This window comes from Xyrauchen texanus, chromosome 22 (genome assembly GCF_025860055.1).
Source record: "Xyrauchen texanus isolate HMW12.3.18 chromosome 22, RBS_HiC_50CHRs, whole genome shotgun sequence".
Taxonomy (NCBI): Eukaryota; Metazoa; Chordata; class Actinopteri; order Cypriniformes; family Catostomidae; genus Xyrauchen; species Xyrauchen texanus.
The window spans coordinates 32,426,958-32,439,572 of NC_068297.1; the positions used below are offsets into that span (position 1 = coordinate 32,426,958).

Sequence of the window (12,615 nt, forward strand, 5' to 3'; positions counted from 1 at the left end):
AGTTAATTTTATTAAGTAAACTTAAGTAAAGTTGAAGTATATTTCCCAAGTATACTTTACATACTAAGTGTACTTATATCAAAGTACTACTAGCATACTTGTAAGTGTACTACTTTAATACTTCTTGGGACTAAATTGGCCCACTTTTTAGTATATAAAAGTATACTTTTATGTATACTTAAAGTGTAAGAGTAGTAAACTTTAAGGTACAAAACTAGTTTACATCCAAGTTTTATTTTGTACTGCAACTATACTACAAGTGAACTTATAGATATACTGCTAGTTTACTAGTTATATACTTCTAGCCTAGTTTTTTAGTTTATGAAAGTACACTTTTAAGTATACTACTGGTTTAATAGTTTTTATACTGCAAGTACACTTGTAAGTTTTCTTTAAGTGAACTTAACATCATACTTATAGTTTACTATTTATATATTATTTTTGCACTTTAAAGTATACTACAAGGTTTCTATTTAGGTATTAGTATTTATACTTGAAATATACCTTTAACTGTACTTTAAATAGACTTGACATTAACTCACATGTACACTACCAGTGGACCATACATATAAATACTCACAAGACAAACTCAGGAGTGAAAATAGTTGTTTTCTTTATAAATCAAAGTTTTCAAACAAATATTGTTTTGGATGCCCAGTTCAAACAAAGGACAACACACAGTATGAACATAATATTTAGGGTAAATGGATACCCACAAACAGGTTGTACTTCTCTAGTTTCTGCCCTGTTAAATGGCAGAGGAACCACAAAACTAAATGTTCTTTTCATACAGTCTTCTTTGCAGTGGCTTGCTTGGCGTAGCTTTCGTTGTTGCATTTTTTTCTTATGATGCGTCTCACATCTTGCATGTTGATGTTAGGAAACTTCGACAGAGCATGGCCTGTGAGTTAAAACACAAACAAATCAAAACATTACTTTATAATTGATTTTTCTATCACACCAAATTCACCATCCACAATTAACACAATAAAAGAGTCAAAGGAGCATGTAGGGACATGCAATTCAACTTGAGCCTGATTTTTATCAGATAAGTTTCTGAATATTAATGCAATTTGCAAAATACTATATTTACATGCAGCTGAAAATGTACTTTAAACATCTACCTTTACATAGATTAGGGTATCATCAAAGTGGCCTTTTTGTTTGCAGCATTGTGAGATTTTTATTTTTTGCCACATTCACAAATCTGAATTGATGATCCCAGATTAGACTTTTAGAGATTAGAGGCTTTTCACATAATGTTTGTAAGGTACCATTTTTCTTCCATGTTGGAGGTAACAGTAATTGAACTCAACCACCATCTCCTCCAACATGGAGCACTGCAGTCATTTTGTAAAAAGAACTATGAGTAATGTGTAGGAATTTATTTTTTAATGAAATGTATTTATTTAAATGCACTCACCAACTATAGCTTCAAGTTTTGTGTTATCGAGTTGTGGCTTGGATTCCACGTCTTTGTGTGCCCCTGATTGTTTCCCGTCAAACTTGAATGGGACAGTGTTTCCCTGCTGTAGACAAGCACAGCAAGGTCCCCAATGTAGACCGATGGATTTGCAGACCGCAGACAGTTAAGCTTTCGTCTAGGGACTTTGACATCAGAGCCTGGCACAAGAGACACCTGCAAAATAACAGAGTGATCAGTTAGTTTGCAATTGGTCATACATTGTATTTTCATAACCTTGTTGTGTAAAAACAATCAGACACATTCCCGGAAATCTACCTATTCATCAACTGTGCAGTATGCATATTAACCAAGTTATTATTCCTGACCAGACAGGAAATATGGGAGGCATTCCCACATTTCCCAGCAAAAATATTAATTAGGGTGCAAAATGCTACTGTGCAAGGGAGAGCCTTGCCACACTGCTCTGTAGTGTCTCCATTCACATTAAACTTTCCATTGGGAAATGTGGGAATGCCTCCCTGATTTCCTGTCTGGTTAGGCAATATACATAATAACCAGTTAACATGCACATTTACCACACATTTGAATATGCAGATTTTATAAGGTAATACATTAAAAACATTAAGGTAATGTGTATAGTAATCGCCAAGTTGGTTATAGATTTACCGGAAATCATATAATCAACATTTTCCCACATGGACTGTAACATATCTATGCATGAGAGGTAGTTACCATATCATCAGACACCACTTGAGGAGAAACGCATGCAGAAGCTGGTGAGTCTACAGATGCTGAGGGTGTTGACCAGGTGGATGCAGAAGTTGAGGTCTGATATGTGACTTTTTCAATTACTTCTTTCAACTTTGTTACTACTACCGGAAGCTCTGTTAAGAGAATGAAGATATAAATGATTATAAGACCAGGGTGCAAAAGCTTTAAGTCTCACTTCATGTTGAGACAAATTCCAAACATCACAATAGTCACTTAAAGGGAAAAAAATACATTAGGGTGTCTGCAGGTTTCAGTAAGGGTTAGTGTCAGACTTTTTATGCCACCTGATTATATTTCATTTTAAAAATTTAAGAACAATTTTTGACAATTTAGTGCCTTTTCGAAGGCTCTCACTAATATTTAATGCCCCAAGGAAACCTTCCAGTTTATATAATGGCACACACCTGCAAATCAAATCTCAATAGTGAAACATTCAAAACCTAAGGTGAGTGAGAACAGCTGTATATTTTTATGGAACCTATAAGTTCTTAAAGGACTAGTTCACCCAAAATACAACTAAGTAACCCTCCATCACTGCTGCCCTGCTGGATACTGGGGAAATGTTGTCAGGGTTCACCCACTAGGCAGCATGAAGGTGTTTTTCAAATTGACTGGCAATTTTTTAAATAGATTTCAAGATACGATGTCTTGAAGTTAAGTGTTGAATGGACAGACAGACGGACCAACTGAAACTGCCATTCTTAGGCTCTGACTTTCAGTGGGGCAAAGAATTTTTCACTTTCTTGTACTGCAATTTATCAGTCCAGATAGTTCCAATTTGATTTGGTAGGTTGAATATTTATGCAATATTGTTGATGTTGCTTTATTTTCTCTGCATTTTGTGATCTTGTCTACACAAGGGCAGATTATTTGTTTCTTTAAAATCATAAAATTACCTCTCATGGCATCTAGTATCTCCTCAGCATTGCGTTCTTTCAGCCTCTTGTTCTCTCTTTTAAGTTCCTTTATCTGCAGCTGTGCCTTACTCCAGTTCCTGGGCGGTAGGTCCTCATCTGATGACTCCTCCTTTTCAGAAGTTGACTACACCAAAACACAATGACAAAACAAAACTCTACTGTGTCAAACACAAGATGAAAAAGTCTGCATCCTCTGTAGCAGCAAAAGTCACATACAAGCTAGTACTTCAATGACTAACTTAAATAATTTACCTCTAATGACGCTTGCTTAGCCATCAGCTCCTTCTTCAGGTCTTCAATCATTTGGTCTGCTGTCTCTTTTGAGGCACAGGTTGCCTTTTTGTCTTTTGCTGTCAAAATTACAATTTAAACTTTTTCAATAGCATGGATGTGCAATAACATTGATTCTAAAAATGAATTAGTTGTTAATAGAATCAACTGTACCACAGAGAGAAAATCAAGATTTGAGTCTAAGATTGGGCAATTATTGTTTTTTCAAGTGATGGCTCAAAATCTGAGAGTTTAAAGGTTTTGATGATGCACCCCATATATAAATATCAGCTAAACAAGATTAACAGATGTTTATTAGTCAGAAATGGTGAAATACTTCCAGTATTAAATCAAACATTACCACATTTACAAACTATCATAACTATCATAAAGCATCTATCATAAAGCAATCATAACAGTGAAAAAAACGTGAGAGGGAACACAGAAATGGCATTACTTTTAATTAGTGATGTAAAAATACCAAACTGAGATGCTAAACACTGATTACATTTAAATGTGGCACAATTCTCTCACACTCTTTATGGAAATGAAGGGAAAAAATTGTTGCAAATATAAAATTATGTAAATTTTAAACAAATTCAGAATTTAATTCTTAAAAAATAATTCCCCATTGATTGTTTTTCGATGAAGAGATCATGTGAGGTCAGAACAATGGGAAGGAAGAAAGTAAGGTTTTGCTTTTCAGTTTAAGTTTTCTGCACATCAATAATGAGTGAGGGAATTACCTGTTTTGTTGGCCTTTCAGTCCGCCTCTTCCACATCCTTCATCCACCTACTGTTTGGCTTTGTCTTCCTCTTGAGTGTTTGGTTCCAGATGTCTTCACCCTTTATGAATTCCTCCCTCTTCTTGCAGAGGTCACTGTAGTTGTCTATGTGAAAAGGGTTTGTGTTTTGAGCTCTCCCTAACAGACAGCTTGTTGGCAACTTAATGTTAAATTAGCCTACCCAATATTTAAAATTATTAGCTCCCAAAAACACAGAACAGACCAAGTTGCTAAGCCTTGAAACTAACCATTAAGCTAGTTGACAGATTAAGCTAGCAAACTTACCCCCGAGCATTAACACTTTAGCAGGAAAAAAGGCTGGACCATCTTTCTTTTTTCTTCCTTTGTTCCACTTTACATTTATCCATCCATCTTCATCCTCCAGTCTGGGGCACTCTGTGATCATTTTGGAAGATTTTTGCTGGTCTTTAATATTCATCCAATCAATTTTTCCAACTTCCACGGTCTTGTCCTTGAAATAATATATGGCAAATGCCATTGTGGTGGATAAATAATGTTATCACTGTCAAGTATGTTTGTTTTTGGCAACCGCGACCGTTAGGTGACATCAAAGATGCTGAACCGTCAGGTGAGATGCGCGCGAACCACATGTGCAAACGTATCGCACGGCCTACTATCGCGAGAGGTGCGCGACTGCATCGAAAAGCATTTTGGGATTCAGCAAGCGGGAGTTTAAAAGCTTGCTTCTGTACTCTTTGAGCTGGCTACCTCTCGGTCCAGTTTGATGTTGACAGCAGATGTGTTCAACCGTGTGCAACACGCGAGGTAATGGCAAAACGTATCGGACCTTACAAAAGATACTTGCGAGGCACAGACGCAGTACCAAGGAGAACAAAGTTCAGATGGAATGCAAAAGTAAGTAACTTTGGTACCGCTTTTATTTCTGTTCAAAGTCAGATTACACAGGACAGTTGTAACTTAGTGCTTGTCTAACGTTGCTCTATCAGGATAACTTTGCTTTTTGTCATATGAGGCTTCATTTTATATGTAGCATAATGAAGTGTCTACAAACAGCACAAATATCTATATGACTAAAACTTCTCTGTTCTTTTTAAATGCAGAGAAGCCAAGAAGATGGCACTTCAAGTGCAAATAATGAAGATGATGACAGTTTGCTAAATGTGGTCAGTATGAAGGATGATGATTGGAGGCAGACACTGCAACTAATAGTTATTGTAATTATCGATTAATCATTTAAATGTTATAGTAATGACAAATGCCCATCAGAAGTTCCCAATGCCTAAAGTGATCTCTTCAAATAGCTTCCTGAATCAGATCAGCAGCCAGAAAAGGCTTTTACATTTTTTTATTATAATGATATGAAAGAAGGAAAAGCAAATTATTCTTAGTATTTGTGAAGTTATAACCAGCAAATGTTTGGTATTTTTACTTTGTAAATGACTAAAACTATTAATTTATTATTAAAGTTATAATCAAATTTCCTGTTGATCGTTCCACTTTTGTCCTCAAGTTGTCAAATAGACTTTTACATGTATTCTGCTCATATCACAATTTCCTGCACATAAACAGTGTCTGTCACCCATTCATGATTAGTAATTTAATCCAAACATCACCCAGCTCTAATATCTATTAATTGTGGTACAAGAAAAGCCTGTCATTTCATGAAATGTTCCTTGGCATTTCACCCTTCATGTTTTTTCCCTTGTTAACCTTTAGAACAACAATAAAGATGACCGAGAAAACACAGAAGATGACATGAGTAATGCATCCAACAGTGAAGATGAAGATGAAGAGGATGAAGTAGACAATGAAAACGTTTCCACAACTAAGCTGTTGGGTACTGATATTCAAGAGGTAAATACATGATTACACAGTTTTAGCCCCACTGGCATTGTAATTATGTCCTCCTTCCAACCTATTGCTCCAAGGCAACAAATCTGAAAATGCTGGTCCGATCGCAAATTGGTGAGCACATTCATGCTTCTCAGAGGATGAACCCTGTCAACTGTGTTGACATTATTACATTTCGTCCAGTGCCACCCCATCTCCATTCTCCCACTACTGGCATTCTCCCAACATGCACCAAGCCAGTGACAGCAGAGGACCTGCACAAATTCAATGAGATTATTTCATTCATCCAAATATTTATTTTCTTTCCCCTGTTAACTTTCAGAACGACAGTGAGGATGATCGAATAAACACAGAAGATGACATGAGTATTGCTTCCAACAGTGAAGATGTAGATAATGAAGTGGACAATGATAAATCCTCCACAATTAGCCTAATGGGTACTGACACTGAAGAGGTAAATACACAAATATACATCACACAGTTTTTACCTTTGGTTCAATAAATCCCTGCCCTTTTAATTCTTTCAAGTCATCTTTTTCCGTTGTTAACCTGCAGAATGAGGATTCCATTGGATCAGATTCCAACGCATAAGCGTGCTTGATGCTGCAAGGAGTGGAGATGAAAACGATGTGGACAGTGAAGACTTGATGGAGGGCAATACTAGTGGAGAAAACCCATCTGAATTTTCTGTGGTATGTAGTAAATAGTTCCATGGTGTTAGTAGTTAGTGTAATAGCTCATGTTAAAAAAGCCCAGTTCATGAAATGAGTGCATTTGTAGACAATATAAAATAGCTATGGGGGCTAGCTGTTTCCCATAGATAGATAGAAAGATATTTTCTGTGCCTAGATCACCTGGGGAAACCACAGTGTGTTGCGAGCGAGCATTTTTTTAGGCTTTTTGTCCTTACATGATACTTTATTTTATAGTTGTGTTAGGTGGAGTCGAGGAAGGCTTTCTATTCTATTTTAAATATAACACCGTCTGTAAACATGGAATTCAGTTTCTCCACCAAACACCCAAAATTCTGAATCTTTCTTTCAAATTGTATTGTTAACTGTAGACAAAATAAAATGTGCTTAAAGGTTACAAAGTCGTTGGGTTAAATTTGTTTTAATGGTAAAGCAATGTGGCATTACAACTGCTGAGTGGGCACTTGAGGAGAGTAGACAATAGCCTGTCTAAAGCAGAATTGAACTTTGGTAGCGACTTAGATTGTATAGTTAGCTGGACACAATATAAGTCCACATAATAAAGAAAAGTCATTTTTACTTAAGTAATTACTACTGTAATGTATCCGTCCATTCACTTTCATAGCATATCAAAAAAAGTCTCAAAGTAACACTAATTTAGCATATAAATTGACGTAATGGACAATGACAGACAGCAAAATGGATTATGCCAAAATGGCAGCCTTGCGCCAACATTCAGCAGAGGTACTAGCAAAATAATTATGATTGCTCAAAAAAAGGGAACTGGACTTATTTATATTTGCTAATCTGCTTTGTGTTTGTCATGTGTCAAAAGTGTTATTGTGAGACCTGTTTTGCCAGGATATGGAAGTGAATGGACAGATACAAATGCAGTTTTCTGTATTACTAACCCAGGAGAGTACAAAAAACTAGTAAGGATATTTCAGCCACCATTAGGACTCCTGTCATATCATGCATGGGTAATTAGTATCTACAAAAGTTTAACATATAGGTACACACACACAGGTTGCTACTCTTTCTTTTGGGTTTGCAGCTTTGTAGGATATGATGAAATTATTATAAATTTTGTTATAATCCACGGCAAGCATTTCTAGAAAATTTCATTTGCATTTACAATTACATTTAAAGACAATGTGCTAGACTGATAGTCCTGATTCGTTCTGCTGCTCGCATTTTTACAGCTCTCTCTCCTCTCTCTCTCTCTCTCTCTAGGGCAGTGAAGATACAGCAGATACTGGTGACAAACCCTTGTATCCTGGTGCACCTCTTTCAAAAGGAGAAAGTGTTTTGATGCTGATGTCCTATCTGTTACGGCATAATTTAACCGTGAGGCACTTACTCACTTACTGGAAATGTTTAACATAATGTTTCCAGGTCTGATCCCATCTTCACATTACATTTTCCACAAAGAATTTGGAAGTTCATCTAAATTTGAAGTTCACTTTTATTGTGAAAGCTGTTTAAAATACTTTGGCATTAGCACAGACTGTCCCACTCAATGTGACTCTTGCAACACAGTATTTGATGCCAATGCAAACCTAAAGAATGGCTTCTATTTTCTTGTGTTGTCCCTGTATGCACAGATTAAGCAACTTCTGCAAGAACATGGTGTCAGTCTTAACGAAAAAACTAGAACGTTTGGGGTTCTCTCTGACATACAATCTGGTGAAGAATATCTAAATTTATGTGACAGTGGCATTCTTGCAAAAGATGACTTGACGCTAATTTGGAATTGTGATGGCGCACCAGTGTTTAAAAGTTCTAAATGCAGCATTTGGCCAATTCAGTGTCAGGTAATTGAACTGGGACCAGAAGTGAGGAAAAAGCACATTTTGATGTCAGCATTATGGTTTGGGCCAAGTAAACCATCCATGTTAGCATTACTAACACCATTTGTTAAAGAAGCCTCATTATTAGAGACTGAAGGTATTGAATGGCAAGACGTACAGGGAAACTATCATGTGTCTAAAGTGTTTGTGCTGGTTTGTAGCTCTGATTCAATGGCTCGTCCATTGCTTCGTAACACAAAGCAGTTTAATGGCTTTTACGGTTGTGACTTTTGCTATCACAAAGGTGGTAAATCCTATCCATACGATCGACCTGAACCCCCACTTCGAAATGAGAGAGATCATTTCAGTCATGCTATGTCAGCTTCAGTAAATGAGCCAGTATTTGGAGTCAAAGGGCCATCTCCTTTAATGAAGCTTAGTCACTTCCAAATGATCAAGGGTTTCATTCCTGAATATCAACACAATGTGTGCCTTGGAGTCACTCGGCAATTGACTACGTTGTGGTTTGATACAACGAACAGTGAAGCCCCCTGGTACATTGGCAAACAAAGTGAAGAGGTTGATTTGCGACTTGTAAAAATAAAACCACCTGTTGAGATAACTAGGACACCAAGGTCAGTGAGTGAAAGGAAGTTCTGGAAAGCTTCAGAGTGGCGAGCATTTCTCCTCTTCTATGCTCTGCCTGTACTGAAAGGCATACTCCCTGGCAGATTTTGGAATCATTTGTTCCTATTGGTGTTTGGCATATATACATTACTGCAGGATAAGATCAAGACTAGAAGCATCCTGATGTCAGAACTGGCTCTTAAAAAATTTGTCATTGAATTTCAAAGACTATACGGGAAAGACCACATGACTTTCAACATACACTTGCTCACACACATCGCACAAAGTGTGAAACACTGGGGTCCATTATGGGCAACGTCAACCTTTGCCTTTGAATCCAATATGGGCACTCTATTGAAGTATTTTCATGGAACACAGTATGTCCCTTCACAAATTGCAAGAAAATTTCTATTGTGGAGAGAATTACCAGAAAAGGCAAAGCATACTATCAAAAGTGCAAAGGTTCAATCATTTGTTGACAAACTTTATTTTAATAAGCTGAAGAACAGAAAAATGTGAAATACTAAATGAAAGTGTCATGGGTTTTGGGCATCCTGCTTTGCAAGAAAATATCACCACTTCATATAGGCCTGCCATTACTAAGTTATGTGGAAATCTAAGTAACTGCTTCTGGTCCTACAACCGTTTTTTGGTTGATGGAGTTCTGTATCACAGTCACAAGTATGACAGACTAAAGAAGAGATGCAACAGTGCTGTATGCTTGAAAGATGGAACATTGTGTTTAATTAATGACTTAGTCATTTTTAAACAAAAGTGTACACATCAAAGCCCTGCATCTTGTGCGTGTACCAAACATTGCTGTGTTTTAGTTGAGGTACTTGCACAATCCAGCAGGCCTTTATGTAAAGATTCACAAATAAATGTACAGAGTACTTTTATACATGAGGTAAGGAAGACTGGAAACTTCAGTGCCATCTGGCCTGATATGATAATGATGAAATGTATTGTTGTCGAAACAGTTGACAAAATGTACATTACACCTTTGCCAAATCCATATGAACGGGACTAAAAGAGTCATGAGTCATATTCAGTGTTGTAGCCAATGATTTATGTAGGCCTAGTACATAAAGAGACCTGCTATGTGGTGATATTTTAAAAGACTACATATATGTACTGTATGTATATAATGAACTGGTAATGGCTCATGGCTCCTTTCACACCATGAAAGAATTGTCATTAAAATCAGCCAAATATTTATCTGTTTCTGTGTGGGTTAATAACACTGTTCATAAAAGATCAGGTTCAGTTCCACTAGTTACTCTATCTATTCCACCCCAAAGCTGACCTGTTACCATAAACTTGAGCATGTAAGTTTAAAAGATGGTGTGTAAAACATATGCTGGAGTATTACCTTAAATAAGCCAATGTGTGAGAAAAGTATTTAATAGGCTTCTCTACTACAAGAGTAAGCACAACTACAAGCAAAGTACACTTAAACTTTCAGTAGAAGGAAAGAATACATTTTCTTTAGTATATCTTGATCAAAAGATTAAGTACAAGTATATATCAAATATACTTAGACTTTTCTGTGTACTTGGATGTATAAGCCAAGTATACTTAAGTGTAATTTTGTTATGTATATATCTGATAAGTATACTAAAAGTAGACTGAAAGCATACTCTCTTATTTTTAGTTTAAAACAAGTATTCTAATAGCACACTTGAATAAACTTCTTTTTCGTAAGGGAAGCGTCCGAGCCGCTGGATGAATAACGCACTGCTGACGGCTGTTGAGTGCGTATCGCGATGGTGAGATGGATTCCGGTATGGAGCCTGACGGACCGTGACCGATCGTGATTTAATAGATTCAAATCTTCAGCAAAGGTACTTGGTTTGATTTTATTTTATTTGTGGCTCAATTGAGTGAAGCGGCCGTGTGTATGGCCTCTACGAACCCAAGCAGCGGAACAGGCCTGCAGCAGAAACTAAGGGGTATTAAAAGTATTTGCCGGCTTAGGAGGTTATTCTATTATTTTGAAAACCTTTCTTTGTTTCCTTGATTTTATTGATTGTTAATGTACATGTGAGACTTTAAATTTAAGTTGGAGTTAATTCCTTGTTTGTGGTGAATTACACTTACTTTTCCCTTTGATTTGAAGTAAAATAGATAACAGCACAAATTAAACTAAACCCATCATACTAAAGAACTTGGGCGTCACCCATAACAATTCCCAGTGACAGGAAGGGGGCTTTACATATATAAAATGTTGTAATAAATAAGCAGAAAATACATGGCAGCAATATGAAAGCAATACTCTCTGAATTAAATAAATAGCTTACAAAATGAAAATAAATAAATGATTGCATTTTCTAGTTATTTATCTTTCTATTTATCATGCATTTTCTTTACAACGTTATTATAAAAACTATTTTACTTTTAATACATTTAATTTAAACATCTGTAAACGTCTTTAGTTAAGATTCACATCACTCCAATTTTATAAATAAATAAAATAGAAAGATTGAACAATTTATACTGGGAAGTATTTATGGGATGTTTTAATCCAAATATATGTTTAGCAAATACAGTTGGATACAAATATAGAAATCTACGTCATGTTTGTGCATCATCCATAGGGAATTTGCAAGCGTAATATATTATAAGCTTTTATGAATTTTCAATAATTTGCATGGCCGACAGGTTAGTAATCGACGTAAGACGTACTATAACCCACCTTTTTGTTTTCTCCAATGTGAATGGGGAAGTTTGCAATTTTTCGGGACACAAGTCTTTTTATTTCCACAATGAATATTTGCTTGTGGTAATTCATTATTACTGTAGGCTACCTCCCACACTGACATTATTCTCAACGTCTGTAATGTTCTGTATTTCATGCAGTCTGACATAATGTCGCACAGGGTTACATGGTGATATCAATGCGTTCATAACGTACGTTCTGACAAGCAACAATTGGAAAGGACTATTATAAATCATACAGTGTGCACCCGCCTTTAATGACACTCCTGTATTGACTCAAAATGCCATTATATTCATTATTTCTTGTACTTTTATATATTTGAACAAACTTTTTCAGCCTTTTTAAAACAATCGCTCCAAAATACCACCAACACATAAACTTCAACACACGAGGGGACCGGGTTTTAGATCATTGTTACTCTCCTTTCCGGGATGGCTACAAAACCCTCCCTCGCCTCCATTTGGCAAATCGGACCACTCTTCTGTTCTGCTTCTGCCCGCTTACAGGCAGAAACTGAAACGGGAAGCACCTACCCTCAGAACGATCCAGTGCTGGTCGGACCAATCAGACTCTGCGCTACAAGACTGTTTTGATCACGTGGACTGGGAGATGTTCCGGTCTGCCTATGATGACGATATTGAGGTTTACGCAGACAGTGTAACGTGTTTCATCAGGAAGTGCGTAGAGGACGTTGTTCCGACCAAAACTATACGGATATACCCCAACCAGAAACCATGGGTTAACGGTGATGTTTGCGCGGCACTCAATGCGTGGACCTCCGCTTT

General features: G+C 36.7%; 1 protein-coding gene across 1 annotated transcript; it reads left to right on the forward strand.

Moving 5' to 3' along the window:
* Positions 1-4,937: 4,937 nt before the first annotated feature.
* On the forward strand, positions 4,938-6,504 carry LOC127662815 (uncharacterized). Its single transcript, XM_052154173.1, has 4 exons — positions 4,938-5,045; positions 5,252-5,314; positions 5,868-6,005; positions 6,325-6,504. The coding sequence occupies exons 1-4, from the start codon at positions 4,959-4,961 to the stop codon at positions 6,502-6,504; spliced, it is 468 nt and encodes a 155-aa protein (XP_052010133.1). The 5' UTR covers positions 4,938-4,958.
* Positions 6,505-12,615: the final 6,111 nt, after the last annotated feature.

Coding starts and splice junctions, on each gene's coding strand:
- LOC127662815 (XM_052154173.1), top strand. CDS start 4,959: ATGGCAAAACGTATCGGACCTTACAAAAGATACTTGCGAGGCACAGAC. Junction 5,046..5,251: donor AGTTCAGATGGAATGCAAAA/GTAAGTAACTTT, acceptor TTTTAAATGCAG/AGAAGCCAAGAAGATGGCAC. Junction 5,315..5,867: donor ATGACAGTTTGCTAAATGTG/GTCAGTATGAAG, acceptor GTTAACCTTTAG/AACAACAATAAAGATGACCG.